This window comes from Cygnus atratus, chromosome Z (assembly GCF_013377495.2).
Source record: "Cygnus atratus isolate AKBS03 ecotype Queensland, Australia chromosome Z, CAtr_DNAZoo_HiC_assembly, whole genome shotgun sequence".
NCBI lineage: Eukaryota > Metazoa > Chordata > Aves > Anseriformes > Anatidae > Cygnus > Cygnus atratus.
This window is the reverse complement of record NC_066396.1, coordinates 24,005,033-24,032,031: the sequence shown is the minus strand read 5'-3', so window position 1 is coordinate 24,032,031 and position 26,999 is coordinate 24,005,033. Positions and strand designations below refer to the sequence as shown.

Below are 26,999 nucleotides of genomic sequence, written 5' to 3'. Positions count from 1 at the left end.
GATTTGACAGCATAGGAGATGAGCAGTCTGTCCCTCCTAGTCATTACTTACATCTCATTAAAAACAGAAAAAAAAAAAAAGATTTAATTTGTCTGCTACAGTCCTCAGACCCTGGTTCTCAGTGAGGTTTCTTTCACTAGCTCAGTCTTTTAAATACCTCGTCTTTTCTCCCTGCCCATCAAAGGAGGGGCCCAAACTGAGCACCCCAGGTTTCTCATCTGAAGGCCTTAAGACATCTCCTCCCAGCAACCTAGCGTTTGTATCACTGCATCCCCAATTCCACAGCACCTCCTGCAAAGCCACGGCCACAGGACCAGCACTGTCACACCAACTGCGAAGAGCAGAGCCCATCGACGCAGCCTAAGTGGGGGCAAGGCTCTGCCCTGCAGTGCTCCCACGAAAGCACTGACGAAAATGGTGAACATCCTGACCCTTCTTTGCGCTGAGCCCCTGATGATCAGGTGCAACCTCTGCTGGGCGATGAGTTCGGCTGCGCTCTCCTGCCACTGCACATTCCACTGTTTTCTCACCCGCAGGTTGTTCCAGCTTGTACATCAGCCACTGCCCTGCCATCCGCGGCAAAGGAGCTACGAGCAGAGCAACTGGGAGACAAAAGACTTATCAGCAACGGCAACGTCTGATGACAATGCCAGGCCATCACTTCATACAGCGAGCAGATCTTCTCCAGGTTAGCTCTGATGTTTGAGACCTGGAGTCTGGCGGCACACAGGCACAGCGTGGTGCCTCAGCAGGGATGGATGCAGAGGTCCAAGAACATGCTAAAGGGCTTGAACCTGTGTACCAGGGGAGGGAACAGGCAGTTGAAATTAAGTTTCTTCCTGCAGTGATTCAAAAGCATGCAGCTGGAACTGCTGCTTCAGTTCTGGATGAACTGACGGCTCTGAGCTGTCCCACAAAGGTGCTGTGTTTTTAAAAGGCGCTTTTGGTTCTGAGTGGGGGGAAAAGAGATATTAATACCTCATGCAAAGTGACAGAAGTCAATTTTGTTTGTACAGAAAGCTAACTACTTCTCACCACATCAAAATAAATAAATACATTTAACTTTCAGAAACATTGCTAAAGACCTTCCAGTCACAACAGCCAACTTCATACCCACTTCCAGGCTGGCAGGTTCCAAACGGAGCCTGCTCCTCTCTTCCCATTTCCTGCTTTTGGAACAGAACTTGTAAAGTACAGTTACAGCAACTTCTTCAGAAATGCCTTGAGTAGTATTCCTAAACTGCTGCTTTGCCAGTGACTGTAATATATACATATATTAAAAAAAAAAAAAAAAAAGCAAGGAAAAACACACGAGTCTCTTCAGAAAACACGAGGAACAGTTTCTCTTTGAGAGATGACACAGAGACGTTTTGGGTCAGTCATGCTGTGCAGAAAGAGAAATGCAAAACTTCACATTTTCAGGCCGTGAACTCTTTCATACGTGTAAATATTTGTGCACGTGCCGTCTCTAATTGCCGGCAGTTCCAATCAGGAACGGCAAACATCAGTCCTCGCACAGACACGATGAATTAAACTGAAAGTGAGATTGCTAGGTGTGTCAGGACCCTCTTCCAAACAAAGGCAGACTCCCATTCCCACCACTGCTGTCACCCCAGAAGCTCTGTCTGTCTGTCACCCGGTGCCTCACACTCAGCACAATGCAGCATTCGGGCACCACCTGCACTGAGAACTGCCGAAGGCTAAGCCTGCTGCTGGGAGAAGAGAAGCGAGAGCGTGCATCCAGAATTACAGAGACGTGGTGATTTTACTTCAGATGGAGGAGCCTAAACCAGAGACGTCGCTTTCCTTCCACAGCACTCAGTTCAAGGAAGTCCCTCAGAACAAACATACTCTCATTGCTGATATTGAAGTTTATTTCTTGACTGACCTGAACAACGCAGAAGGTCAAATTCGGTAGTCATAATGGTCCGTCATGCCCTAGAAACCCAGGAAGGCAGGCATTTAACATGTCAAGACCTATTGCAGCCCCATACAGCTGAGAAATAAATGGGAGTGCCATTAACTCTGATGCGAGAAGGATTTCATCTGCACACAGCTAAGCCGAGGACCCAGGAGGTGTTTGGGATGACCAGCTCCAGGCGAGACCTCCAGCTTACACCTGCACTCGTAGCCAAGGCTTTCCTCTCACCCAGTCGCTGCCCTGAAACAAAAACATCTCACACTGACAACTGCGACTACATGCACTGCGAGTCTCAGCAATGAAAAAAACACCCTGGAATTCCTACGCTTGCAAATGAAATAAAAGCAGCAGTAGCATTTAAATCCTCCCACAGAAAAGTGTCACCTTGACTTTGAAGGTAAAGGGTCTGTTCTTACACTGCCTTCACTCCACAGCTGGAGAGGAATGGGTATTTAAGCTGTTTCTTTAAACATCCAGTGCAATCAACTGACAAAACAGGATGTGAAAGGAAAAGGCTGAACAAAGTTAAGCATCAATGAGAGACTAAGCAGGAATGAGAGAGTATACTCTGCCTCTTAGGCAGTGCCAGAGAAAGGATTAGTTTGAACTCAACCCAGCAATGCAAGCATCAAATAATAGAAAGCTTACGTGACCTCGCTGTCTTTTGGTAGCTTCCACCTCCCTTTCCAAACGCTTTTGGGTCCATCAGCAAATTTTATCCAGCTATGAGAGGGCAACAGGGCCTCAAAGATATTACTTTCTTACAATTTCCCTGAGAACAGGCAAAAGGGCTAGCAGAGAAAAATGATCTCTCAACCCTGCACAAAGACAAGGCTGCAGTACTTACTGGAAGGGGAAATCAACGTTAGATACCAACCTCAACACACAAAGCTGTAGGAAACCAGGCGTCGCTACTTCAGTTGTTCAGGCAACCGTTTGTTTTAAAACAAGAACCTACGTTTTTGCAAATGGGGAAAAAATGTCTTTTCCCACCCCGGTTTTCATAGGTGTGTTTAAGTGGAATACACTGCAGTGCTCCAAACCAGACCTTGGACAGCTAGCTTTCTCTTCAGCCATGAGCAGCAGTGCCGGTGGGGACACACAGAGGGGCATGGAAAGGCAGCTGGGAGAGTGGGATAAGGTGCACTGGGAAAAAAAAAAAAAGGGAAAAAAAAAAAGAAAATTGGTGAAGTGCGTGGTTCAGGCTTAGCAAAATCGGCCTCACCCAGTAAGACCTTTTGCAGCAGGCAAGACATCACCCGGGGAGCTCCAAGAGGAGCAGAGCCAGCAGCAAGCCCACAGCATCCTCGGCATCCAGGTTGGGGACAAGGCAGGCTGAGGTGACAGAGCTGTCCCTCGCAGCCTCCCCAGTGAAGGGATGAAGGGGACGGGGCTGCCAAACCCCTCCTGGCAGCACTGCAGGGCCTGGCAGCCCCAGCACACATAGGCGCTTCCTTCCCTTGCCCCACAGACCACCAACCCCATCAGTCTGAGGCTGGCCTAAGCCATGACTTTAAATAGGGCTTTTTTCGTATTTTTGTTTTTTAAACCCTCAGCATTAGAGGTCTGGGTATAAAATAAAAATCTGATATTCTACTCGTGGCACATCTTACTTCATTTACTACATTATAGGACTTCTAAGTGGTGAACAGCACTAAAGAAAGCACTTGACATTTAACAGACCTACAAAAATAGCTTTGAATGCTTTATAAGCTTTAATAACTACCAGTTCTAATTGAAAAATCCATCTTCTTGAACAAGCCAGTTGGAGCATACTGCCCCCTAAAAACTAAATGCTAACTATTTAAATTACATTTATTTAACTCTGGAAAAAAACATATTCATTGTAATAAAGATTTTCCGCAACAGCTGCTTTTCTTAACCATGATCTCAACTTTATTCTCTTGAGAATAACTACTGAAGAAAAGCCAAATGTAAAATCCTGTTTCCTGTCAATTTAAGCAGATGTTTTTATGTAATCAAAAGCATTGTGGAGGCCCAAGCTAGACTGTATTCACTCTGCATTCTGAAAATAGGTCCACCAAAGAAATGCTAGCAAAAGAAGAAACATTAGCAAGCCCATTACAGCACAAACACCTAAAAATTACAATTTTCTGCCAAATAGGTTTGCACGTTGCACAATAAAAAACAGTGGCAGAAATTAGAATTTATAAATGACCAAGAGAGAGACTTGCTTCCTTCAGAGCAAGTTCCCATGGTCTACTTGGCAAGGATGCAAGTTGCACAGTAACGTTAATTGAGATTATTTAAAATAACTTCTGTTAGTGCAAAATCAGCATAACCAAGGGACACTGAATTTTGGCAGCTATTCCTTTAACAACAGGAATCTGGGCCGAGGAACCTGAATGTATTTATTCAGACAGGCATCATCGGATAGATGTTCAGCACAGCTTGGTCCAAGCCCAAAAGAACTGATAAAACTCCTTGTCTGCTTCACATCAGGAAAACTTGCTGGCATTACAAATGGAGAAAATTGATAGTCAAGTGATGTTAACCCGCAACAAAACTTTGATATCAGCACTTTCACAGCTCACGAGGAGGACGCTGAAGCTCCCAGTCAGTTCTAGGAGAGCAGACCTACAGAAACACAGCAAGGCAGAGACACGCAGGCCAAAAACACTTTTTTTTTCTGTTGTTGTTACAACACAACACTCCAACAAAACAAACACCATGGGATATCACACACATTAAACTAGCATTTCTTAGGCCAAAAGGAGAGAGCAGCATAAGGGCTGTTTTTCAGGACTCACTGTATAAAGTCCCATCTCTCCTCAAGCATATCATTGCTGTTTCTGTAGGCAAGGTTACATCCTGCAGAACATTTAAAGAGAGGCCAAATTCCTCCTCAGTTTTTCAGCTTGATTAACAGTATTTGTAAAACGCCTGAAGAAGTGTAGTTGAGAAAGAAACTTCTACCCCTTCTTGTTTAATATAATTAACACACAGGAATAACAGCCTCCCCTCTATCAAGGTTGGAACTCATCTAGCTGTGAACTCAAAGACCATTTTTCTTTTTTAAAAAGTTACATTGTACACTATTGAAACATGATTTATGTCATTTATCATCTTAATCTATATGTAAAAAGGTTATCCACGCTAAGTTTGCTGGTACAAGTCCAGCAGTACGCCGTATTTAGCGCAGACAAGTCTTACATCAAAAATAATGTTTGAGCCAGCAGAATACATCTCCCCAGGGTATTGCATAATTCTGGCACCATGACTGCATCCACTTTAGGGCTTTTGCTTAGGCTCCAACATCACAAAGGAGTTCAGCTTCTTTCCAGACTCCAAAGTGACGCATCAGTGTCAATAAAACACATTACTACTAGATATTACTACACAGCACATTGAGAGTGGCTCTAAGAAACCTACAAAGTTCAGTCATGCTAAAGTCATGCCATTCACCATATGAACCTCACGACAGTTTTGTCCTCCTGGTTTTAAGATACTTCTCCAGGAGCTTCACCAAAAAAGCAATGAAGGTGTGAACAGCCATGAACCACCACAGTAGCTGTGCCTACTACCAGCACTTTGTTCTTTCCACGCTGTGGAAAAGACTGAGCAGGTCTAAACCTTGCTTCAAGCGCTGCCAAAATGTGTGTGAAACAGCAGCCAAGGAATCATAAAGGTGGGAAAAGACCTCCCAGATCATCTGGTCCAACCATCCCCCTACCACCAATGTCACCCACTAAGCCACGTCCCTAAGCACCACATCCAACCTTTCCTTAAATACCCCCAGGGACGGTGATGTCCTGGGCAACCCGTTCCAGTGCCTGACTGCTGTTTCTGAGGAGAAATGTCTCCTCATTTCCAGCCTGAACCTCCCCTGGCACAACTGGCATTCCCTCTAGTCCTGTCACTGGTTATCTGTAAGAAGAGGCTGACCCCCAGCTCCCCACACCTTCCTTTCAGGTAGCTGTAGAGAGCAACGAGGTCTCCCCGAGCCTCCTCTTCTCCAGACTAAACAGCCCCAGTGCCCTCAGCCGCTCCTCACAGGACCTGTGAGACCCCTCCTAAGGAGCAGCATTACCCGACGCAGACACTGCTCTCACCCCTGACACCCAGCACTCCTCGGCGAGGTGCAGGGGGGCTCCGGAGGACGGGTGTGCAGAGACACGCTCCGCAACCCTTCAGCCCGCTGAACCTCGGAAGAGCCGCAGCCGGAGGGACAAACCTAAACTGTTTCCAAGCTTGAGGAAAAAAACGATTTTTTATTTTTTTTTTTTCCAGATGGCTCGCACAAAAGCAAAATAACAACCAGAAGCCGAGGGCGGGCAGAGCTGCCGACGAGGCAACCTCAGCACAACCCGGACCGCCAGGTGTTCGAACACGCCAAAGGCTGCCGTGAAACGAGAGGACGACGGAGAGCTCCTCGCCCAGAGGGCAGCCCCCTCGGCGGTCCCAACGCCCCGCGGCCGGGCACCGCCATCTCGGGGCGCTGCGAGCGGCGCCGCTCCCGCCGCCCCGGCTCCCGGGTCGGGCAGGCCGCCCTCCCTCCGCGCCCGGCTCCCGGCGGGGGCTGCCCGCCCGCAGCGGGCAAAGCCGGGCTCCCCCCACGCCCCACGCCCCTCGCCCCTACCTGGCCGGCGCAGCAGGGCGCGGACATGCCGGCGGCGGGTCCCGGCTCCGTCCCCCGCCCCGGTCCCTCGGCGCCTGCCTCCCTCAGCGCGGCGCGGCGCGGGGCGGCGGCCGCCCCATGCGGGTGCGGGCTGGGCTGGGCCGGGCCGCGCAGGGCACCGCGGCGGCGGGCGGGGCCGCACCGCCTCTGCCCGCCGCCCTCGGCCCGGCCCCGCCGCCCGCCTTCCGCTGTCGTCAGGGAGCGGCGGCCCCCGAGGCCGCCCCGCTGCGGGGACCGGGACCGGGACGGGGCTGGGGCTGGCACCGGGGGCGGCCGCGGGCGTGCGGCAGGTGCGGCCCCGCAGCCCGGCGGGTCGGTGTAGGGAGCGCGGCAGGCCGGGTGGCTGCGCCGCCAAACCCCTGGCGTTCAGAGCGCCGCGGCGCGTCCCTGCCCGTGCTGCGTGCACCTGCGGGCTAACGCCGAGCTCCTTCGCGGGACGGCCCGAGGGCTGTGCCTCCCGGGCGGGGCCCAGAGCCCTGCCGGCGGTTCTGGGGTGCTTTGGCCGGCGTCGGTTGGTAGGAGGCGAGTAAGGTGCTCACCCGCGGCTGAGGGTTTAGACCCACAGAATTCCGTGGGTTGGAAGGGACCCTAAAAACACCCTGTTCTAGCCCCCTGCCATGGGCAGGGACACCTCCCACCAGACCAGGTTGCCCAAAGCCCCATCCAGCCTGGCCTTGAGCACCTCCAGGGATGGGGCATCCACAGCCTCTCTGGGCAGCCTGCGCCACTGCCTCACCACCCTCTGAGTGAAGATTTTCTTCCTGTCATCTAATATAAATCTCCCCTCTTTCAGTTAAAAAAACCATTCCCCCCAGTCTGTATTTCCCCAGGTCTTCCTTTCTACTCTTTTTAAAAACTGGAGTGATGTTTCCCTTTTTCCAGACACTGTGAACTTCATCTGACTGCTTGGACTTTTCAAGTATGATGGAGAGAGGCTTGGCAACTCCATCTGACAGCTTCCTCAGGACCCTGAGATGCACAACCCCATGCAGTGCTACAGGCCTGGGGCAGAGTGGCTGGAAAGCTGTGCAGAGGAAAAGGACCTGGGGGTGTTGGTCGATGCTCACCTGAACATGAGGCAGCAGTGTGCCCAGGTGGCCAAGAAGGCCAGCAGCATCCTGGCTTATCAGGAATAAGCGTATCAGGAATAGTGATCATCCCCCTGTACTCTGCTCTGGTGAGGCCGCACCTCGAGTACTGTGTTCAGCTTTGGGCCCCTCACTAGAAGAAGGATATCGAGGCCCTGGAGCATGTCCAGAGAAGGGCTACGAAGCTGGTGAAGGGCCTGGAACACAAGTCCTATGGGGAGCGGCTGAGGGCACTGGGGTTGTTTAGTCTGGAGAAGAGGAGGCTCGGGGGAGACCTCATTGCTCTCTACAGCTACCTGAAAGGAAGGTGTGGGGAGCTGGGGGTCGGCCTCTTCTCACAGGTAACTAGTGATAGGACTAGAGGGAATGGCCTCAAGTTGTGCCAGGGGAGGTTCAGGTTGGAAATGAGGAGATATTTCTTCTCAGAAAGAGCAGTCAGGCATTGGGACGGGTTGCCCAGGGAGGTGGTGGAGTCACCGTCCCTGGGGGTGTTCAAGGAAAGGTTGGACGTGGTGCTTAGGGACATGGTTTAGTGGGTGACATTGGTGGTAGGGGGATGGTTGGACCAGATGATCTTGGAGGTCTTTTCCAACCTTAATGATTCTGTGATCTGGGCTCTGTAGACTTGTACCTGTTCAGTTTCATCAGGTGATCTCAAACCCAATCTTCACTCACAGTGGGAAGGATTTCACTCCTCCAGTCCCTGCCTTGAGGCTCAGGGACTTGAGAGACTTGAGTTTTGTGGTAAAAGCGAATGCCGGTGAAGACTGAGGCAAGGAAGTTGTAGAGTACCTCAGCCTTCCCCTTGGTTTATTGTGGGGAGTGCACTCTCTTTAGCCTTCCTCTTCCAGCTAATATACCTGTAGAATCCCTTATTATTATTATTATTTGCAACCTTTGCCAAGTTCAGCTCCAACTGTGCCTTGGCTTTCCCGATCTCATCCCTATACGTTTGAGCAGTATCCCCATATGCTTCCCAGGCCACATACCCCTGCTTCCACTGCCTGTGCATTTCCTATTTGTGACTCAGTTTGACCAGCAGCAGGTCCTTGCTTAGCCATTTTCCTGCCTTCCCTGCTTGATTTATTACACATGGGGATCCAGAGCTCTTGTGGTCTGTGAAAGGTGTCCTTAAAGAGTTGCCAGCTCTGATCAGTTCCTCTGTCCCTCAGGGCAGTGTCCCAGGGAATTTCATCCACTAGTTCTTTAAACAACTGGAAGATTGCTCTCCTAAAATTCAGGGTCCTGACTTCACTGTTTGCCAGCCCTATATCCCTCAAGATAACAAATTCCACCAGGGAATGATCACCGCAGCCCAGACTGCCTCCAATTTTGACTTCTTTTATTATTTCATCCGCGGTGGTGAGCACTGGGTCCAGTAATGCTTCTCCTCTGTTTGGGCTATCTATTACCTAGATTTCTCAGCTTCTTGTGTGATTTCAGGGTATCTTTGTTTTTGCAAACAAAGCCAACAATAGTAGCAATGAGGTTCTCTGTGGGAAGACTCCCTCACTTTGTCTGCTTCGTTGCCTCCATGTGTGTGCATGCTACAATAATATTTAAGAGAAATATTTAGTACTTTATTTTTAGTTTTAAAATGCCTTAGTCTTAGGAACTCTGTGACTACAGGCTATTGTACTGTGTGTATATGTAGATAACACAGATATATGGACCAAAAAGGAAATCAGTATGGATTGCAGGATGTATTGTGTAAAACCCCTTCCTCTTTCCCTTTGTGTGCAAACAAACAGAAATTTGATATTTTAGCAGAAAAAGCAAGTCATGTGACGAACCAGTGTTACATAATTCAGTGTTCTGCTGGGGACTGAAGAGCCCAGAATTACTGAGGGTATGGTTTATGGAAGGCAGACAAGTGCTTTATTTTTGATGGCGCTCTAACATTCACGTATACTAAAGTTAGAGATGTGGTATTTACCACTACCATAAGATTAATTTTGTTAATCGGATGGCAAAGGACACCAGCTTACAGTGATCCTAGAGAATCCTAGGCAAGAATGCAGCTGAGACCCATACTTTTTAGGAACATCAGCAGCCACAACTTCAAGTGAGGACTCCTCGGGTCAGGGCTGAGTCTAAGCACAACTTCTCTAATTTACAGCCCCTCTCTGTAAAGACAGGGCTGAAGGGAAGGAATCAAGAACTGAACAGTGTACAGGAGAGCAGTGTGGCCAGCGAACAGGCTAGAGAAAACCACTGGTATTTTTAACTTTGAAACACAGTCAGGTTCTTGAAGCATGTGGTTGAGACACGGCAACACTCAGAATAGTAAGAACTCAGCAAAACTGTGTTCATTTTCTATTTCTGTTCCAGACTTCTTGTACAATCACAAAAAGCTGACTGGTCAGGCTTGGCTTAATTTCCACATCTGCAAAATTAAATCAAAACATGAAAGAGAATCTGAGGTTTTATTTAAAAATAAACTGTCTTGCAAGGAGAGTCCGGGTAAAGGTGACATATGGGTATGGTGGAAGAGTGCAAGCGTCAGCATATCAGGAGGTCGGTGGTGGAGAGAAAAACCTTGACTTCCACAGTGCGGTATTTTACTGTTTTGGATCACTCTTCATATTCTCAACTGGCATGGGGGACCAGCTGTATCCCAGTCTCCGACAGTGACAAGAGGAGCTGGATGAGCTAGCAGCAGCTGGGAAGAGAGACCGAGCTTTGTCCAGGTTAATGCCATGCTTCAAATTCATGTCATCGGAGACTCCTTGCAGCACCCCAGGGATGCACGCTGTAATTTAGCAGCTTGCATCCGGTGCCTAACCCAAAGTGTTAGCTCATTGTGCTGCCCCTCCTCAGCACTCCCAGATTAGCTTCGTGCTTTGTGTTGATAGCAGCAAGCGTTCAGTGGGCGGGGAACGCAGCTCCATGCAGGTCTGTTCATGCCAGCACTCTTATCGCTCAAACAAATGAACCTAGCCTCTGCACTGAAGAAAACAATGGAGATCTGTAACGGACCAGAACACCCCAGGGCCTTGGGATGTATGCTGTGGCTTTTTAAATTAAAAAAAAAGAAAAAGTCACTAGAAATTCTTGAACTTTCCTGCTGTGTTGCTGGCAAGGATTAAGCAAGCTAATAGCTAAGCAATGAGCAGATGCTGCTGCGTGAACAGAACTGTCACTCTGAAGCTATCCATGCATTTAGAATAAGGGTTACCCATCAAGTGTAGATTCTGAAATCAGAAATGGCTGTTGTATTCCCCTAATCTGATTTACGAGCCAGAAATCTTCAGCCAGTAATTCCTGCCTCAGACTGCTCCTGTTGGCAGGGTAAAGAGTGTCTCTTTGAAGAGAAGCTAATTCTGATTCATGGCATTCATAAATGTGATGGGATACCCATAGTTTCAACTGAGAAAGGCAAGAAGATTTGGCCTTCCTTTGTATAAGGAATTCTACCAACACTGATTTACAGAGATATAATTAGTCAGGACAGGAGAAAACAGACATGCACCAGCCCCAAAAGTTACACAGCCTGAACCTGTGACACAGGGAGGCGAGAGGCAGAATGGAGGCATCGAGAGGCCCCGCAGGACACTCGAGGGGTACCCAGGAACAGACTTCAAACTCCGGTCTCAGTGCATATGCTGGAGAGCAAGGAAGGCAGGGAGGGAAGTGCTTGGTTAGAAGTTGTAACTACATGGCTTTTTCCAGAAAAAACACCGTTAAGAGCCAGTTGTGCCCTGGGAGCAAGCCAATTTCCTCTCTTGGTGCGTATGCAGGCAGCATAGCAGAGCCTGAAGCCCCAGACACGTCACTTTGAGTCACCTACCTTCAAGCAGCCTACAAAACTCTGCCTACAATATATCTGACCTCGTTTCATATGCACTTGTGACCTTCTGGTGGCACATCAGCTTCACTTAAGCTAGCAGGAAAGCCATTACGCTTGGATCCCAAGTGCAGTTTCACTTGCAGATGTTGCACCTTCGCGTGTATCCACTTCACCCATTCCCGAGCCATTTCTACAGGGATTATGTAGAAACAGGGACTCTCACTGTTCCCCTTTGCTGTGAAAAGAATGCAATATTACCAGCTCTATAGAGAGCTCAAAAGATATTAGTGGTGAAGCAAAAGGCTCTTTGGCACAACGCAGGGAAATCATAACTTAGCAGGCACATTTGAGGACTCTGTGCTTCCTCAGGACTCGCATGGTATAAACCAGATCACCGTATTTTATTGTAAGAATATTAGGAATTGTGCCGTTTTGTTCACACTTTATGAAACGAAGCTGCAACTGGGAACGATGCTTTTACTGTTCTGTAATTCCATGGTTTTTCAGTAATTAAAGAGATTTTGGTTTACATCAACTGGCAACGAGAAGAATGCAAAAAGGCTGCATGCAATGAGGAGAAAAAAATTTACCACTTGGCCATGTTTCAGGTGAAATGAATGAAATACATAAAATATTTCCAAACGTAAATGTGATCAGAAAGAAAACAAAACCAAAATCTATCACATGTGGTGGTGACACACAAAATTAGTTCATTTTTATAGCGTAAATTTACGCTTTATGTGCCTATTAAAATATAAGAGATTCGAAATTGCTTTTTAGGTAAATGTATATTTTGCTTGAGCCTAGGAGTTAGACACCTGTCAAAAATGTGGTTATGGGAAGGTGGGGAAACGTGTGTGAATGCTCATGCACATGTTCTGGAAACAACCACTCAGAACCAAAAGGGACCTTTTACACAGCTAACGACCTAACTGCTATGATGTTTGCTGGAACAGTTTCCTGTGGAAAAGGTATTCCAGTTAAAGGGAGCAGCATGCAAGGGTGTGAGTAGACAGTAAGAATAGTTTGTGCAACACCTAGGAGTTTTACTTGTGAGTGACTGAAAGACCATCCCCATCTCGCAGTCCAGGTGGCTGCAGGCCACGATAAACTCATTTTTTTTCTTAAGTACGCACCACCACCTGGTAACTCAAAGTTTCTTGGGGATGACAGAGCACTTCTTCCCAAATCCTCCTAGGTAGCCAAGGGCTTCCAGAACCTTTGGAAATCTTTCAGAAGCCAGCATATCTAGGAACCATGTCAGGACCAGTAGCCACAGCACAATATAGCCCAGCTGTAGACCTGACAAAAAGCAGCTGGGAACAGCCCACTCCTGTTAGCTGTCACAGGATCTCACATGTTTTAGTGTTTGGCTGAGTGCAGAAAGCCCAAGGGCAAGGTGTAGCCCATTCCAGGGTTTGACAAGGGCACTGAGATCTTGGCTGTTACATGTTATTTGCATCTTTGGAAGGAAGGGAAGGGAAAAAAGGAGCATGACAATGATAGCTCCAGAGTTCACTGACACTTTGAAAAATATCTAGATTCTGTGTTGTTTTATGATGTTTAAGCTCATAGAAACTAAGCTTTCACACTGCAGTCAGCCTCTCTAGGGGCTAGAAGTATCTCCCACCAGCAGCTTTAGGAAAAGCATCCGTTGGCTTGGCATTTATGAAGATACTTACACAGTGTAGCGCATTTGTTGTTGCTCTAATCGTATGATCACCTTCAAGGCTGCGTGTAAATACCGCGAGGCACACAAAGCAACCATAACAGAAAAGAAAGCACCGAGTGATCTGCCGAAGCAAGGCAAGGGCTCTACTGCAAACAAAGAGACATGAGATACAAATCTCTGAGAGGGGGTGGGAACAGAGATTGCCTGTGCACATGTGGCCAGGGACACGTGTAACCAGTCTTTCCAGAACATCAGGTTGGTCATAACAACAAACGGTGGTATCACTCACTACATCTTTATTAGTGATTCGTAACTCACACTCATCTTTTCTAGCCAGTAGGAGTTTTAATTAAAATAAATAAATAAAAGGAAAAAAGGTCCATGCATTTAAGTAGTCAAATTTGGTTAGATTCTGATCAGATTGTTTTACATTGCGTGTTAAATTTGTAATAAAACACTTCATAGTAGTTGAAGATTTTAATCTTAAGAACACATAAAACCAGTATTTCCAGACAAATCTGCGTAATAAAGATTTTAAAGAATTATAGCCTAATAAACTCTTTGCTTATTTTTTTTTCCCCCACTCCAACTCTTAATTTAATGTAGATTAAAACCTGCATTGTCTATTAAGGAGATGCAACAATTAAACCTTTCTGCATAGGTAACTTTTGTAACCAAACTACATTATGACAGCAGTACATATCTTTGTACTGAACTCTACAGTTGATGCATTCACACATTTTTAATTGACACTTTTTAGCCCAATACCATGTACAACCAGTTATAAATGTCATTCTTTCTGACCCGTTGTTAAGTGTACGCAGTCCAACTTCTAATTCCTAAATCAGGTTTTTATTAATAACGTCTCAGGTTACTTAATGCCTTTACCTTACAAATAACTGTCATAGATATTTAACTCTGTTGGCACTAAGGACACCTTGTGCTAGGGGGAGACAGCAGAGCTCCCGGGCACATTTACACATTTCTGACACTGAGGTAAGCAGCCAGCAGCTGGGAGTCTGGTGCCGCCTTATTTAGCCTTACTGGAGTTAATGAGTGACAGATGGAAAAGAGAAAACATGCGTGCCCCCAGGTTACTAGATAAGGTCAAAGCAAAGGGTCTTATTAAAGAAGTCCTACAAGAACATGAGGTAATGCAGGCATAAGCTACATGCCGAGAGTCAGGCCAGTTTTCCATCCTCACAGGAGCTCCAAGCTGGCAGAGCAAGGACTCTCAGAAAAACAAGTATCACAAGTATCAGGAAGATGGTTCAAGTTGTTACCGCATCTGACTACCTGCTTCCTTTATCTGACAGACACTACCTCCGGTGGCGGGAAAAATGTGTCTGGATGTATACCAACATTTGAACTCCTGCAGTTAAGCTTGATGGATGGCCTAAGTACTATTGGAAGGTACCTGCCTACCAGTCTGGCCCAAAATGGAGGTTTTTCAAAAAAAAAAAAAACAAAAAAAAAAAAACGAAGCACACAGTCCACGTTCTGTTGTCAAAGTCAGGTCAGTGCAACTGCCAGCCTCCCTACTAAAGGGGCACAAATCTCTTGGCGTAAGCAATGAACCACATTCCATTACACACGTTAATTAAGAGCAAAATGCCGCCTTCTCCTCCTCCTTTCCTTGCACACCATTCTGTTCTTATCGCAGTGGTGAATGCTGTTAGTATGTAGGCTTGTGTGTAGTTTGAACTGACAGCACCAGAAGAAATGGTCACAACACTGGCAGCCTCTGTGCTGACTACACAGCAAGTTTTTCAGGAAATTCTCATGCAGGACCTGCCTGCCTGGCTGCAGATTTAATTCTTGGAAGGAAGACAGAAACTCCCTAAGTAACTGAAAGAATAAGGGTTTCTAAAAAGAAATAATAGTTTGCTGAATAAGTTTCTCACAAATGGAGTAAAAAAATGAATTAAAAGACTTAGAACTGAACACAGAAATGACATGAGGATAATTCAGTAGCATCAAAACTTAGATTTTATCCCAGTTCTACTTGGGTAAGCTTGAAAAGGAGATACAAGGAAAGATGAACAAAGTTTGCACCAGCGATTGAGATGTGTTAGAGAAATGCAAGATGGAGTTCTCAAGCTAGCAATAACAGAGCTGCTGCTGGTGCCTTCCAGGTGGTGGTGGTGGTGGGTTATAGGAGGAATAAATCTAATACCCATCAGCCCTTCGGGAAGAGAAGAATCAATATAAGGTTATCCTACACAGTACTGTATCTCATGCCCTGAAGGACTACAGCCATGCATGCCTCTTTCACAGCTTCTCACACTACTACACGTCACTACAGCCTGTGAAGAGTGTTCAGAGAACTCAATTTAGCTCTCCAACAAGTTCCCGTACCTCAACCAGGCAAACTAAATTTAGACCTATCCCTGCAATTTTATTACAGCAACGTGGAGAGAATACCTTACCTCAGACAAGGTTGATATAATCCAGTATGAAATGCAAGGAGAAGTGGAGGGGATTCAGTAAAAAGCAACCTAAACCACAGCTTTCTTGTAGTAATTACCCCCTTCTATCTGAGAAGCAAGTAAATATGCAGTCAGGTGAAACCTGCTATGATTTTAGAGATTTGTAAAGGAATCATTATACTGGTGTACATGGAGCATAAGTGACCATGCACCAGAAGAAGTGGCCAAGCAAGAGTTAAGAGAACAGCGTATATGCAGCAAGTCAAGGGAACAGGAACACTCACAAAACCAAGAACAAACACAGGTAGAACTAGCAGAGCTGCCTGGAGTGCTGACAGTTTCGAGGCTATAACATAGATAACAACATATCACAAATGCAAAGCAACAGTGTTACACCTCATCCTGGCTCTAAGCTTCTTTGTCGAAAGAGCATAAAGGCTGGAGGGATCATACAGTGTTGGCACTAATGAAGAATCAAGGAGATGAGATGAAGACACGACAGCTAGGAGTCTTGCCTCTCCATGTCACCACAAGTAACCCCAGTCTGTGAGAAAACGAAATCAGTTTTGCTTAGAACAGAGAGCACCTTCCCTTTCTGTATTGTGTGCTCTTACAGTGAGTTTTGCTGCTTTTATTGTGGCAATATTGTAGGGAGAAAAAGGTTTTATTAAATTATATAAGCAATATCAGTACAATCCACAGAAGTTACTCAAGCTCCAGTAAGTCTGAAGGTAAGAACTATGAAATTTTTCACAAAGAAGAGCGCTAACCTTTCAGGAAGAAACCTCAGTGGCTCTCAATTAAAAAAAAAGCGATGAGGGCAGGGAAACAGTCTCAATCCAAGAGAGAAGGCATTTAGATTAAATTCCAGTTTGCACAAGCGTACAAGATAAACCTTTATACAATCACACAAGCATGCACACTGCAAGCTCAAGAGAAACCATACGTGACCGCTGTCGTTCGTAACAGAAGCCAAGTAGGTTGCAACAGCTATATATTCAATGTGCTGGTGTGATAAAACAAATCGTCCAAGCTGAAGCATCATTAGCACGACATACAGCTCGCAAGGTAAGCTAGCTACAAATTTAAACAGTATTTAGATGACCAGTTGCATAGTAATTGATAGCCAGCAGTAGTCACAAATACTCCTTCCAGAGTTCTGACCTAAATCAAAAGTTAAGTCAAACTATCCAAAAGCCTGAAATCAAGAAAAAAATGTTGTGCTGATGGTTTTTCTAATCTTATCTTACTCTGTGGTGTATGTACACTTTATGTATGCACAAAACCAGCATTAAGAGCAAAGTTTAGTCCCTGACACAGAAGGCTTTGTTCACGAGCACAACTGAAGTCAAGACATGATGAGCTGCTATATACACTCACAGCACAGAACAGCCTTACCTGCGGTGCACAGTATGACAAATGAATTCCAGTGTGGGATTTGGAAGAGAATGGTTCTTGAACTTCTATTATATAGGAGCACTGCTTTTTTAATTCAAGTCTGCTGTGATAGACACATGACTGGAAGCACACAGGTCAGCAGCACAGGTCACAAAATGCTCGATGTTCTCTCTCTTCAACCTCTCTTACAGAGCACAATAAACAAATGCTCAAACTCGGTATCTACTCGACAAGTTTTGCCAATAGCAGCTTGGAGGATTGCTCCTTGTTCTACTGGAAAAGGCTCCCTTCAAGCCAGGGTGTGGTCTAGGCATATGCTGTGTTTGACAAGAAGGGAATGATGTAACTCACAGCAGAGCTGGTACAACACAAAATTGCCACTGCCATACAAGCCCTATTTGTTACGCCCAAGAGTTAGGTGTGAGTATACTCACTGAAAGATTCTGTACCTGTATTAGTGGCTGAACATTTCAGGACTTTGAAGTCCAGTCAAATGCTGCCCTAGAGAAGCTGAATGCAAAAAATTTTTTACAGTACTTCTAACTCTCTCTTCCCTATTGAGATCAACATATTTTTTAAACCTATCCCTGTCAGAGGTAGGACTGCAGTTCTCCTCTCAGTCCTTCAGCCTGCACTCAGGATGATCTGTGATTACACAGATAATAAAAAACCTGCTATAACTAGTATAGAGAATAGAGAAAACGTTCATGAAATAACGCTGTCATCTAGGTCTTAGTAAAAATTTAATTTTCACTCACCAACAACCAGAAACACAGTAGGATATTGCCATGAACACAGTAAGGTACTGAGGGAATAGCAACTGCTGTCCCTTTAAGGCCAACATATTTCCAAGTTGGCTGATGGTACAAGTAAATTGAGTTACCACAGCAGCAAGAAGATGGTTACTATTCCTCTACAAGTTTAACTCTTCTGCTAATATACTTGCCACATACATTAAAAAAACAGAATGCTGAAAGAGGTTCACAACTGGGAAAATGACAATGGCTCACCAGGTATCCCTGAGATCCACTGCACAACAGCGGTGGGCACGTGGTTAGGCTGCGCATCAACAGCATCTACTGGCTTGTTTCTTTCCATTGAAGAAGTCTGGTTGCCCAGCAGCCACTTTGCAACACAGTTATGCTGGAAGTCAGGCAACAGAGCTGAGCACAGTATCTGCACTATGAAATGTTCAACAGCCACAGGTTGACAGGAGGGCTGGTATAGTTTTCCCAGCTGGATCTCCCTCCATCATTTATTGCAATCTTGAGGCTGTGAAGAAAACAGTATTTATATGCGCCCTCAGATAACTTTTCCTGGAAGACTAGAATGTGTAAAAGAAACAACTTCACATTCAATCTATGCATCATATTGTTTTCAATATAGTAGATGTGTCCTTTGAAAGTCTTAAGGCATGTCAAATGAGAGCACAAGCAAACTGACTTGTTACTACACTGCCACATTAAGAAAGAACTCTGCCCTTCTCTTAGAATGATACAGTTTTTCCAGCATATGTTATACATCAGACATGTACACTTAAGCTCCAGGTGAAAAGGCTGTATTTGCAGTTTTTCTCCTTGTTTTGCATCTGTGCAGGACAGCACGTGATTCAGCATAAAGGCTTTGCAAAATTAGTCTGTGTAGATCTGTAGCCAGCAAGCGTCTTTTGATGGAATTACTACCTCAAAGCATGGGTCGAAGTAATGAAACAGCAAACCAGAGAAAGCAATCTTGCTGTTTTGTTTAAAAAAAATTTATTTTAAAAATGTTAATAAAACCTCAGTTTCAGTTATGAAAATTACATTCACATTTTACATATAAAACATAAAAAAAATAACCATCCAGTGACTATTACAGCGTTATTCAATGGTTGGGACTTGGGTCATATGATCACTCATTTTCATCCACCATCCACAGCAATCAAAAAATCAATTTTTTTGGTAATCCTGAAAAGTGTAAATCACATTGTTACCAAAGTAAAGGGGTTCAGCCCCCTCCTCGAGTTTTTAATGCTCATTTAATACTATTCTTCACATTCATTTACTCTGAGCTAGTTAATGCTGTCTGCAGCAGCACAATACTGCTATTTCAGTAAATCTATGGAGGAGTGCCAGAATCAAAGCCAACTTGCATCAGTAGCTGTACTCCATAACAGTCCCAAGTTCCATAATTAAGTGTTAATTGCATTTGGGATACATGTATTTCTCTTTGTTGGTATAAAAAGTTAGCCACTTAATTCTATTTCTAAACCTATAAAAGGCAAGCTATTCTAAGACTTAACCCTGCCCGACCGCATACACTCTTAATGATCTTTTTTATATACAGTCCCGACCCAGAAAAAGAGCTGTCTGCAGGAAGTAGTGGCCCTTTATGTCTATGACTCATTCTCTAACCATGTTTTTGTTAGTATCAGCTGTAGAGACGCAGGGAACAGCACTTTTCTGATTCTGTTCTAACTCTTCTCCTCTCCTTTATTCATGTGCTATTTATTTATAACATGGGTAGAATATACCATCATATCCATCATCCCAGAAGGCAGCGAAGTTTGCTATGGGAGGGTCCAATTATTTTTGCCTGCCCTGTAAGCAGAAGTGTCCTCTAAAATACACTGGCATTGAATCATTCCCATGAACTTTAAGGGAATACCCAAACAGCAGAAGTTTTTAACCTTAGATATGAATGGACTTTCTTTTTTTTTCAAGCCAGAGTAGAATAGTTCTCAGATTAGATAGGTTTCCTACACTGTGTTGACTGAGAGAAGAGTTTATTGCTGTTATCTTTTACATTCTCTTTTGTGAGTTTACAGCTCTGTAGAAATGCAAATTTGTAGGACTGGAAACCAGTGTTCTGGGAAAGAAGTGCTGTATTTGACTAAGTGTTTTCCAGGGTGGAGAAGATGGACAATGATGTTATCATAACATCATTGTCTCCACATACCTCACAGATGAGAAGAAGTAAGTGGTAGCAATAGCTAGCAATGATGTATGCTTAATACTTTCTGTCATTCATTTAGTTAGTGAGTTTTCCCCTGACAATAGAGTGTTTTTTTTTTTTTCCCCTGAAGGGTACAGCTGCTGCACATTTAAGTTTGGTGAACACTCCCCAAGGCTACAGCATTTTGTTCTTGTGGAACAGCAGCACTTCATGGGGATGTTATAATTTCTCTCTCCCGGGAGCCAGCCTCTGGTGCCGAGATTTTATAAGAGGGCACCCACTAGTAACTGCTTCAGCCTACTCCTTTAAGTTCTGGAGTGCTGCCTCAACAGGGCTGAGGGAGAGATGCTGTGCAAGATGCAAGCACAGCTTAGCTTGAGAATTTCAAAGGATGACATTTATTTTTCTTTGAAATGACTTCTGCACATTTTCGTTCTCAACAGCAGTAAAAAATGCCGTATTTCCACTTTTATTTATAAATAGACTGTAGGATTATTGCTCTTCCAAACTAAAAGCATATTCACATTTTAGCTTGATGTTCATGCCATGTAAGGACACCAAATGAAATCCAGGGTAGCATGCTTGCTAGCTCTAATTTTGTCTCTGCTTTAACGTCAGTTGGGACTAGAAGATACACCTTTGGTACGCTTGGGTTCTATTAGCCTAGCTAAGGCAGCAACAGAACATAAATTTTCTGATGCGCTTCAACCAGCACTTGGAGGAAACAATATACTTTTTAAACAGATACTCAAATGTCTCAGGAAGTAATGCTGACTTCCTAAATGCCTTAGTTATACCCAATCTCAAAACTTGTGGCATTTAACACTGATTTCACCCTGTTGAAGATAAGACTTTTGTATAGACATTAAGCCAATTAGCGTTCTAGTTCTGATACAGCTCTGGGAACCCCGTTCATTGATAAATGAAATACCTTAAAGTCTCAGAGCTCAGGGAAGCATTTCTTCCTCTTTCCTGTCCTTTAGTTAACTGGCATATTTTGGGTCATGGACTTGAAAACACTAAATCACAGATCCTCACATGGTGTCGCAGAAGGAGATAAAGAGCTTAAATTAAGCAATTAATTACATATGGGAACTTGACAAGTCGACCCATGGTATTGAGGTCACCAGACAGCATGCGAATAGTTAAAAGATTAAAGATTCTAATGAATTAATGCATTTTACTTTTAAATTGACAAAGACTATCAAACAATGAGTTGAAGTGCCTAAAAAGTAAGCTAAACTCTAATAATTTACCTGTCTGAACTCAAGAGGAAATGTACTTTCATGGAAGCATCTGCATTCCAAAAATATATCACTTTTGTATCAAAGAGCCTCGTACTGACAAGAACAAAAAGCTGACAACCTGACAGCTGCTATCTAGCAAATTCCGGCTGCCAAGGCAACAAACTCCCAGCTTAAGAACTAATGTTTGCCTCTGCTAGAAGGTCTGCCTAGTTTAGTGTCAGATACAAGTCTTGAATCCTCAGAACTTTACTACTATGAAGGTAAGAAGTATGTGCTACTGTCTGGGGGGAAAACCGGACATTCCATATAGAAGTTAGTACTAGGAAACTGGTTTGCCTTTTAAAAGGATCACTACGATATGCTTAGAACTTCCTTAAAGAGTGGTCATAACACTTAACTTGCTTAGTCCAAGGGAGACAGCAGAAATCTCTTCTAAAATCCGATCTACGTTCTCTCGTCTGTCACTTGAAAGAATGAAATACCATGTTTCTCTTGCTCCGCCCCCCACCCCCACATTTTCTCTCTTTTTTTTTTTTTTAAAGTGACTTCCACCTCAGTAAGGTGTCTCAGAAACAAAGGGCCTAACAGTAGCCTCTAACTTACTATGTAGTACCACACTCCATTATGGAGATTAATGGTTTAAAGATTTCTTCTAACAAATGGATTTCAAAAAAAAAAAGAGCTTTTACTTTTTGTACTAGTTCTGCTAGAACACAGAACTAAGCCATTCTCACCCTAAAGTGTTTATCCTAAAACATAAGTTGTCAGAGGGCTTCAGATGGTGCTGGTACCCAGTTGTCCATTCAGAAAGTTTTTGTTCTGAAACACTGGAAGTATCACTTCCTCTCTGAGCTTGTAGCTCCTATTTTAAAACAGGTGAAACATTAAGATGTTACCTTGATCTATTCCTTCTGTTCTTTTCCTTTTTAAATTTAAAAGTGCATTTTGTTGCTCCTTTACAGCTTCTGCAGGACAGTTGGGTCTGGGTAGCTGATTTCCTGGAGTGGGTCCTGGTCGATTACTAAAATACTTCTGTTTCAATGCCTTAATAGTAATGGAAGAAAAATAACCAAATAATTAGTACATAGCATCAGAACTCCATAGATAGAGAAACTAATGAAATAAATCACTTGTAATTGCAACTTCAAAAACTACTTTGGCACCTTTGTACTGGAAGATGTCCTTGGTACAAATCAAGGTTTGGTGTTCTCAGTGATTACTGTGGTACTTTGATTTTATTAGACAAGAAATAATTGTGAACTGTTATTTTTAACTTGCGCTCAGACATCTAAACATCCAAACTCTACACTACACTGCAGGAAATTTTGTACGAACAAGAAGTTTCTATCTCCAAAGAGCTTACATTCTGAAAAACAGATGAGACATGAGAATAAAGAAAGAAAGTGGAGAAAAAGAAGGATTAAAATAGTATGATCAGATTTAGGGTCTGAACACCTGTTTTGCTAGCTTTTAAGATAAGTCTTCTCCCACAATTTCTTTAACTGTGTTGCTTCTACAATGTAAACTGCAAGAAAAATGTAGCTTGAACAAGAAAAGAACAACACAAGTAGTCAGGGGGTAGTTCCATGTAGCAATATTACATACCCTATTTTAAATTTTTGGAGTTCCACAGCTTCCATAAACTGTGGTATATGGTCTTACCTAAGCTGTCTCTTAGGTAAACATTGTTCTTGCTTATGCCAGTAACATAGTATTCAGATCAGGATGCTGGTTAAAATCACCAGATTTCCAAATAAAAAGAGTCAAAGTTTAAATAAAATTGAAGAGACTGGATGAATTAAGGATGAAAACCTTTTAAGAGCATGGAATGAGACATGCTACACCAAGATTTAAGTTGCAAACTTTAGGTAACTGAATTTAGAATGTCAAATACAATGATTGTCTGTAGACCACGACTCATACACCTTTATCTACATTCACTTTATAATTGGGCATGGATATTATTAGTGAGAATTATTCATGCCTTTCAGAGTTCTCTGTATAAAACACTGGAAATACATTTCTAGCATTTCAAAGACAGAGCTATATGATATTTCATTTCAAACCTGACTTACTAGCTTCAAAGCACATTTATCTGATATTAACAGTAGGTTAATGAACATTAGGACATAATGCAAGCGTACAATACCTGAGTAGCTGTAACCCTAGCACAAGGATTAAAAGCAAATAAGCCTTGCAGAAGACTGAGCAAATCATCACCAGCGGCACTGAAGATATGCTGAAGCGGCATTCCAGGGAAAGTCTTAAATGTGACATAATCTGGAAGACTTGTCATCTCCTACAAAGACAAGAATTGGACGTATATTTTCAACTTTGAAATAATTCAGCTTTTCATATAAATGGAACTTCAGCTTCTGCTTTGAAGACAGAAGTTTTAACTATTTTTCAAGACACTCCTAATACTTGGTCACTGAAATAAAAAAAGTAGGAATAGTTGATCATAAAAAAAGAGCAGTATCTAAGTAATTGGTACAGCTGTGTCACACTTTCCGTTTCCAAGCAATCTGTCCTTCCCTTGCTTCACTAGTGACCAGTACAAAAGGAAAAATTGCTAACAATGAAAGGAAGCATGAAGAAACTTTAGAGTGAGTGCAGACAAATGAAGTAAAACTAGCTTTGGCTTTTCTCTTGCAAATTCACATGGTAGAAAAGACAAGATTCACTAAAGAACCAATGTGCATTTTCTCCAATTTAGTAAAAGGCTGTCCTCAGAGTTTGCTGTTCATCACAAATGTTTTAAGCTACTTTTGAAATGCAAAATTGTTAAAGTTTTCTTGTGGAACGTAAGGAGGGAACAAGAAATATACCAAGCAGTTAAACAACAGATGAATGGCATACTTTTATCTCCCTTAGGTACAAAAATCAATCCCATTTTATTCAAATTCTATCATAAAAAAACTGTTATAGATGATTATCCAAATATCAATAAGTAATTTAAATCTCTGAACACCACACTTTAAGTTTATCTAAGTAAAATAGAACACTATCACTGAAGTGAAAAATGTGTGTAATCAGTCTCAGTTCTAAAGGTTTCAATTCTCAGAATGTGTGGGTTTGCAAATTAATTTGGGAATATATCATCTCTGTTGTGCCATCAAATCTCCTATTCTGCTTTTCCCACCTGTATCAACTCTTCTCCCATGAATGCTGAAGTGTCACTGCAAAAACCTTTGTACATTTCCTTTAGAACCTTAGCACAATATAATTGTGTGGGACAAGTACTGCTTTATATTTCTCCATATGGCTATAGCTCCATTTGGTGATTGTGCACCATTTACAAAAAGGAAAACCAGCACAAAGAGGGAACAGATGCAGGACGTGATTACTAGTTAACAAGTAGAGAGGATGCTTCCACAACTTAATAAAACAGGACAGTCTGATCAGGGAATTTAGAACTCCCCAAGCCCTTTGGAAGAAACCATCACTGGAGAAACTATGTCCTGTTTTATGTTAGCCTGCCTTAAAACCATGGCTATGTGGGTCATTGTGACGATATGTTTGGCTCAGTATTAGCGAATGACTGCATTTACTGTCATCTTGATCTGAATAATTGTACTACTGATTTGTATCTATTATTGTACTGTTACTCTCATAAATTGTTTATCCCTAAAGTTGTTGGTCTGGTGTCTGTCACCACATCCTAAACTTTTAGTTTGATTGAGTCACCTCTGGTCACAGTAGTGGGATATGGTACACAGCATCATGACCTGCCCTGGCACCTTAGTGGTTGCCTTAATTGAGTTTTTTGGAGCCTTGCCCTACCCGTAGACACCAGATTGCCTGATTGAGGGAACCGCCTATTCTCTTTCCCTAGCTACTTTGATTAGAGAAATTCAAAACAACAAGCATATGCCTATTCTTCGCTCATTGTTTCAGAAATACTTAGCATCATCTGAATAGAGACAATGCCTTTCGTCTCCCTACAAAAAGAATTAGGTCAAACCCGGTGGAGTACTCAGGCTGCAGTAGAAGATTAGACTTCCATTGTTGCCTGTGCTTAAAGTGTGCACTCTAACATGGAGACATGATTGCATCGCATGGTCCCCCCTAGTGGCAGTATGTGCCCAGGAAAAGCTTGACCAGCAGCTTGAAGCTACATAGAAAAGGGACTTTCTGAAACAAATATACAAAGAAATTTACGTATTGAGTAAGACAAACGGCACAGAAGTAATTCTTAAAGCCCAAACCAAACTTAAGAATCCCAACATTTTTGGAAACCCAACATGATGCTAATGTAGGTATCACAAGCATCTCTACATGCTCTTCCACAAACACAGTACTTGCTTTATGTGGCTAGGTATATTACAAATACATTACTGTGGATTACTTAACCTGATTTGGAAATAAATTATGTGATGTGTGGAGGGGGATACCATACAGATACAGAGGGAGGGGAGATACCATACAGATTTCAGAATCAGATACCCAGACCCCCACTTTATGATCTAGAATCTGACTACAGGTTCCAGCAGAAAATATAAACTATATTTCTGGGTGTAAGTAGCTTAGAGTGAAAGAGAAGTGCCCACAGGACCCCTGGCTATTTCATGGCCAATCCCACAGATTTGGATTGAGCACAGCTAGGCTGGTTATCACTCATGCTTTAGATGCAACCTGCATGGCAGATAAAGACCTACAGGGAAGCTGTCCCACTGAGACCCATTGGTACCCACTAGTTAAAAAGGGTCCACTCAGAGGTTGGATACTGATTTGTATTTATTACTGCACAGTTACTCTGAGATGAACTGTTTATCGTTAAACTGTCAGTACGGTTTCTCTTACTGCCTCCCAAACCTGTAACTTGGCCAGCCTAGCTTCAGCTCCAACTAATTGCCTTCAAAAGCAAGAACAATTTAAGTCTTTCAGGTTAAAGCAGATTAATTCAATCAAGCACCTCAAAAACATTAAGCAACTGTCATTAATTTCACACCAATAGCCATGGGAAACTGCGGACCAAAAAAAGAAACCAAGAATTTCCATTAATGTTGCTTGATGCTAACAACATTGCTATATTAATTAAAAGTTTGCCAAGAGGGAAAAAAAAAACAAACTCGGCTGCTTGTCCTCTTTCATTTCAAATAAGGCCAGCACCTTCCTCAAAACCTACTCAACTAACTGGTATATCATTTAATTTAATTTCAAAAGCTAAAACAAAGTAAAAGTATAAGTAAAAAAGTGAAACAAGGAAAACTAATGTCAGTGTGTTAAACAAAAAGACTCACAGGCCACTGTTCTTCTGTCGGGGTACCCAGTGTTTCAAATATCCTTGTCAGCTGGTCAAGATCAGAGTCTCCTGGCAAGAAAGGAACCTGGGAAGAATAAAACAAAATTACACAGAAGAATTTCTCATTGAATTAGCTTCTGAACTTCAATTCTAGAAAGCAGCTTTGAGTGCCTCCTCATAATTGTACATTCACAGCAAAACATCTTTGCCTACTTGCTGCCCACAGCAAAGTAGACCAAACATTTGGGGCTCTCTAATGATGTTCAAATAGATTTTGGAGGCTTCTTGCAATCCAGGCTTAGTATCACTGACTCAACAGCATAGAACTAAACATAAAATTAGACTACCACCACATTAATATAAAATCTTTCTTTTCTTGTGTTCTTTTCCTTTTATTTCACATCTGAGCTGAAAGCTTACAGTCTGTTGTTCAGTGATCTTTCCAGGATCTACTGTCTCAAGTTAGGCTTTGTATAGATTCAAAACATCAAAGTGAATTGTAACTGGACAACTAAAATAACAATTAGACTAACAGAAGTAAGATGACATCGAGGGTAGATGGTGACTCATATCCACTAGGACAGAAGCAGCCTACCCAGCGTCACGTATCGATTCAATTAGGCAAAAGACAGAAAA

At 43.4% G+C, this 26,999-nt stretch overlaps 2 protein-coding genes across 8 annotated transcripts in view; both read right to left on the bottom strand.

The window, feature by feature from the left end:
• Positions 1–6,647, bottom strand: part of SERINC5 (serine incorporator 5) — a 40,458-nt gene extending 33,811 nt beyond the window's left edge. Inside the window, exon 1 of the mRNA XM_035553528.2 lies at positions 6,522–6,647. Coding sequence (XP_035409421.1) covers positions 6,522–6,548 — 27 coding nt within the window. The 5' untranslated portion in view covers positions 6,549–6,647. The remainder of the gene's footprint in view (positions 1–6,521) is intronic.
• Positions 6,648–9,513: 2,866 nt separating this feature from the next.
• CDK7 (cyclin dependent kinase 7) overlaps positions 9,514–26,999 on the bottom strand; it is a 32,407-nt gene continuing 14,921 nt past the window's right edge. The window contains exons 9-14 of one of the 7 annotated variants that reach the window (XR_004779815.2): positions 26,362–26,448; positions 23,268–23,417; positions 22,015–22,162; positions 17,948–18,209; positions 16,938–17,254; positions 9,514–11,673 (exon numbers count right to left, since the gene is read on the bottom strand). Coding sequence is in view for 2 of the 7 variants with exons in the window: in XM_035553536.2 (XP_035409429.1) it covers positions 18,858–18,883; positions 22,015–22,162; positions 23,268–23,417; positions 26,362–26,448 (411 nt within the window). In the remaining 5 variants the exon portion in view is untranslated. Of the gene's footprint in view, positions 11,674–13,120; positions 13,254–13,384; positions 18,210–18,668; positions 18,884–22,014; positions 22,163–23,267; positions 23,418–26,361; positions 26,449–26,999 lie in introns of those variants that run through there. The other 6 variants (XR_004779818.2, XR_007709248.1, XR_004779816.2 and 3 more) reach the window with 6 other exon arrangements.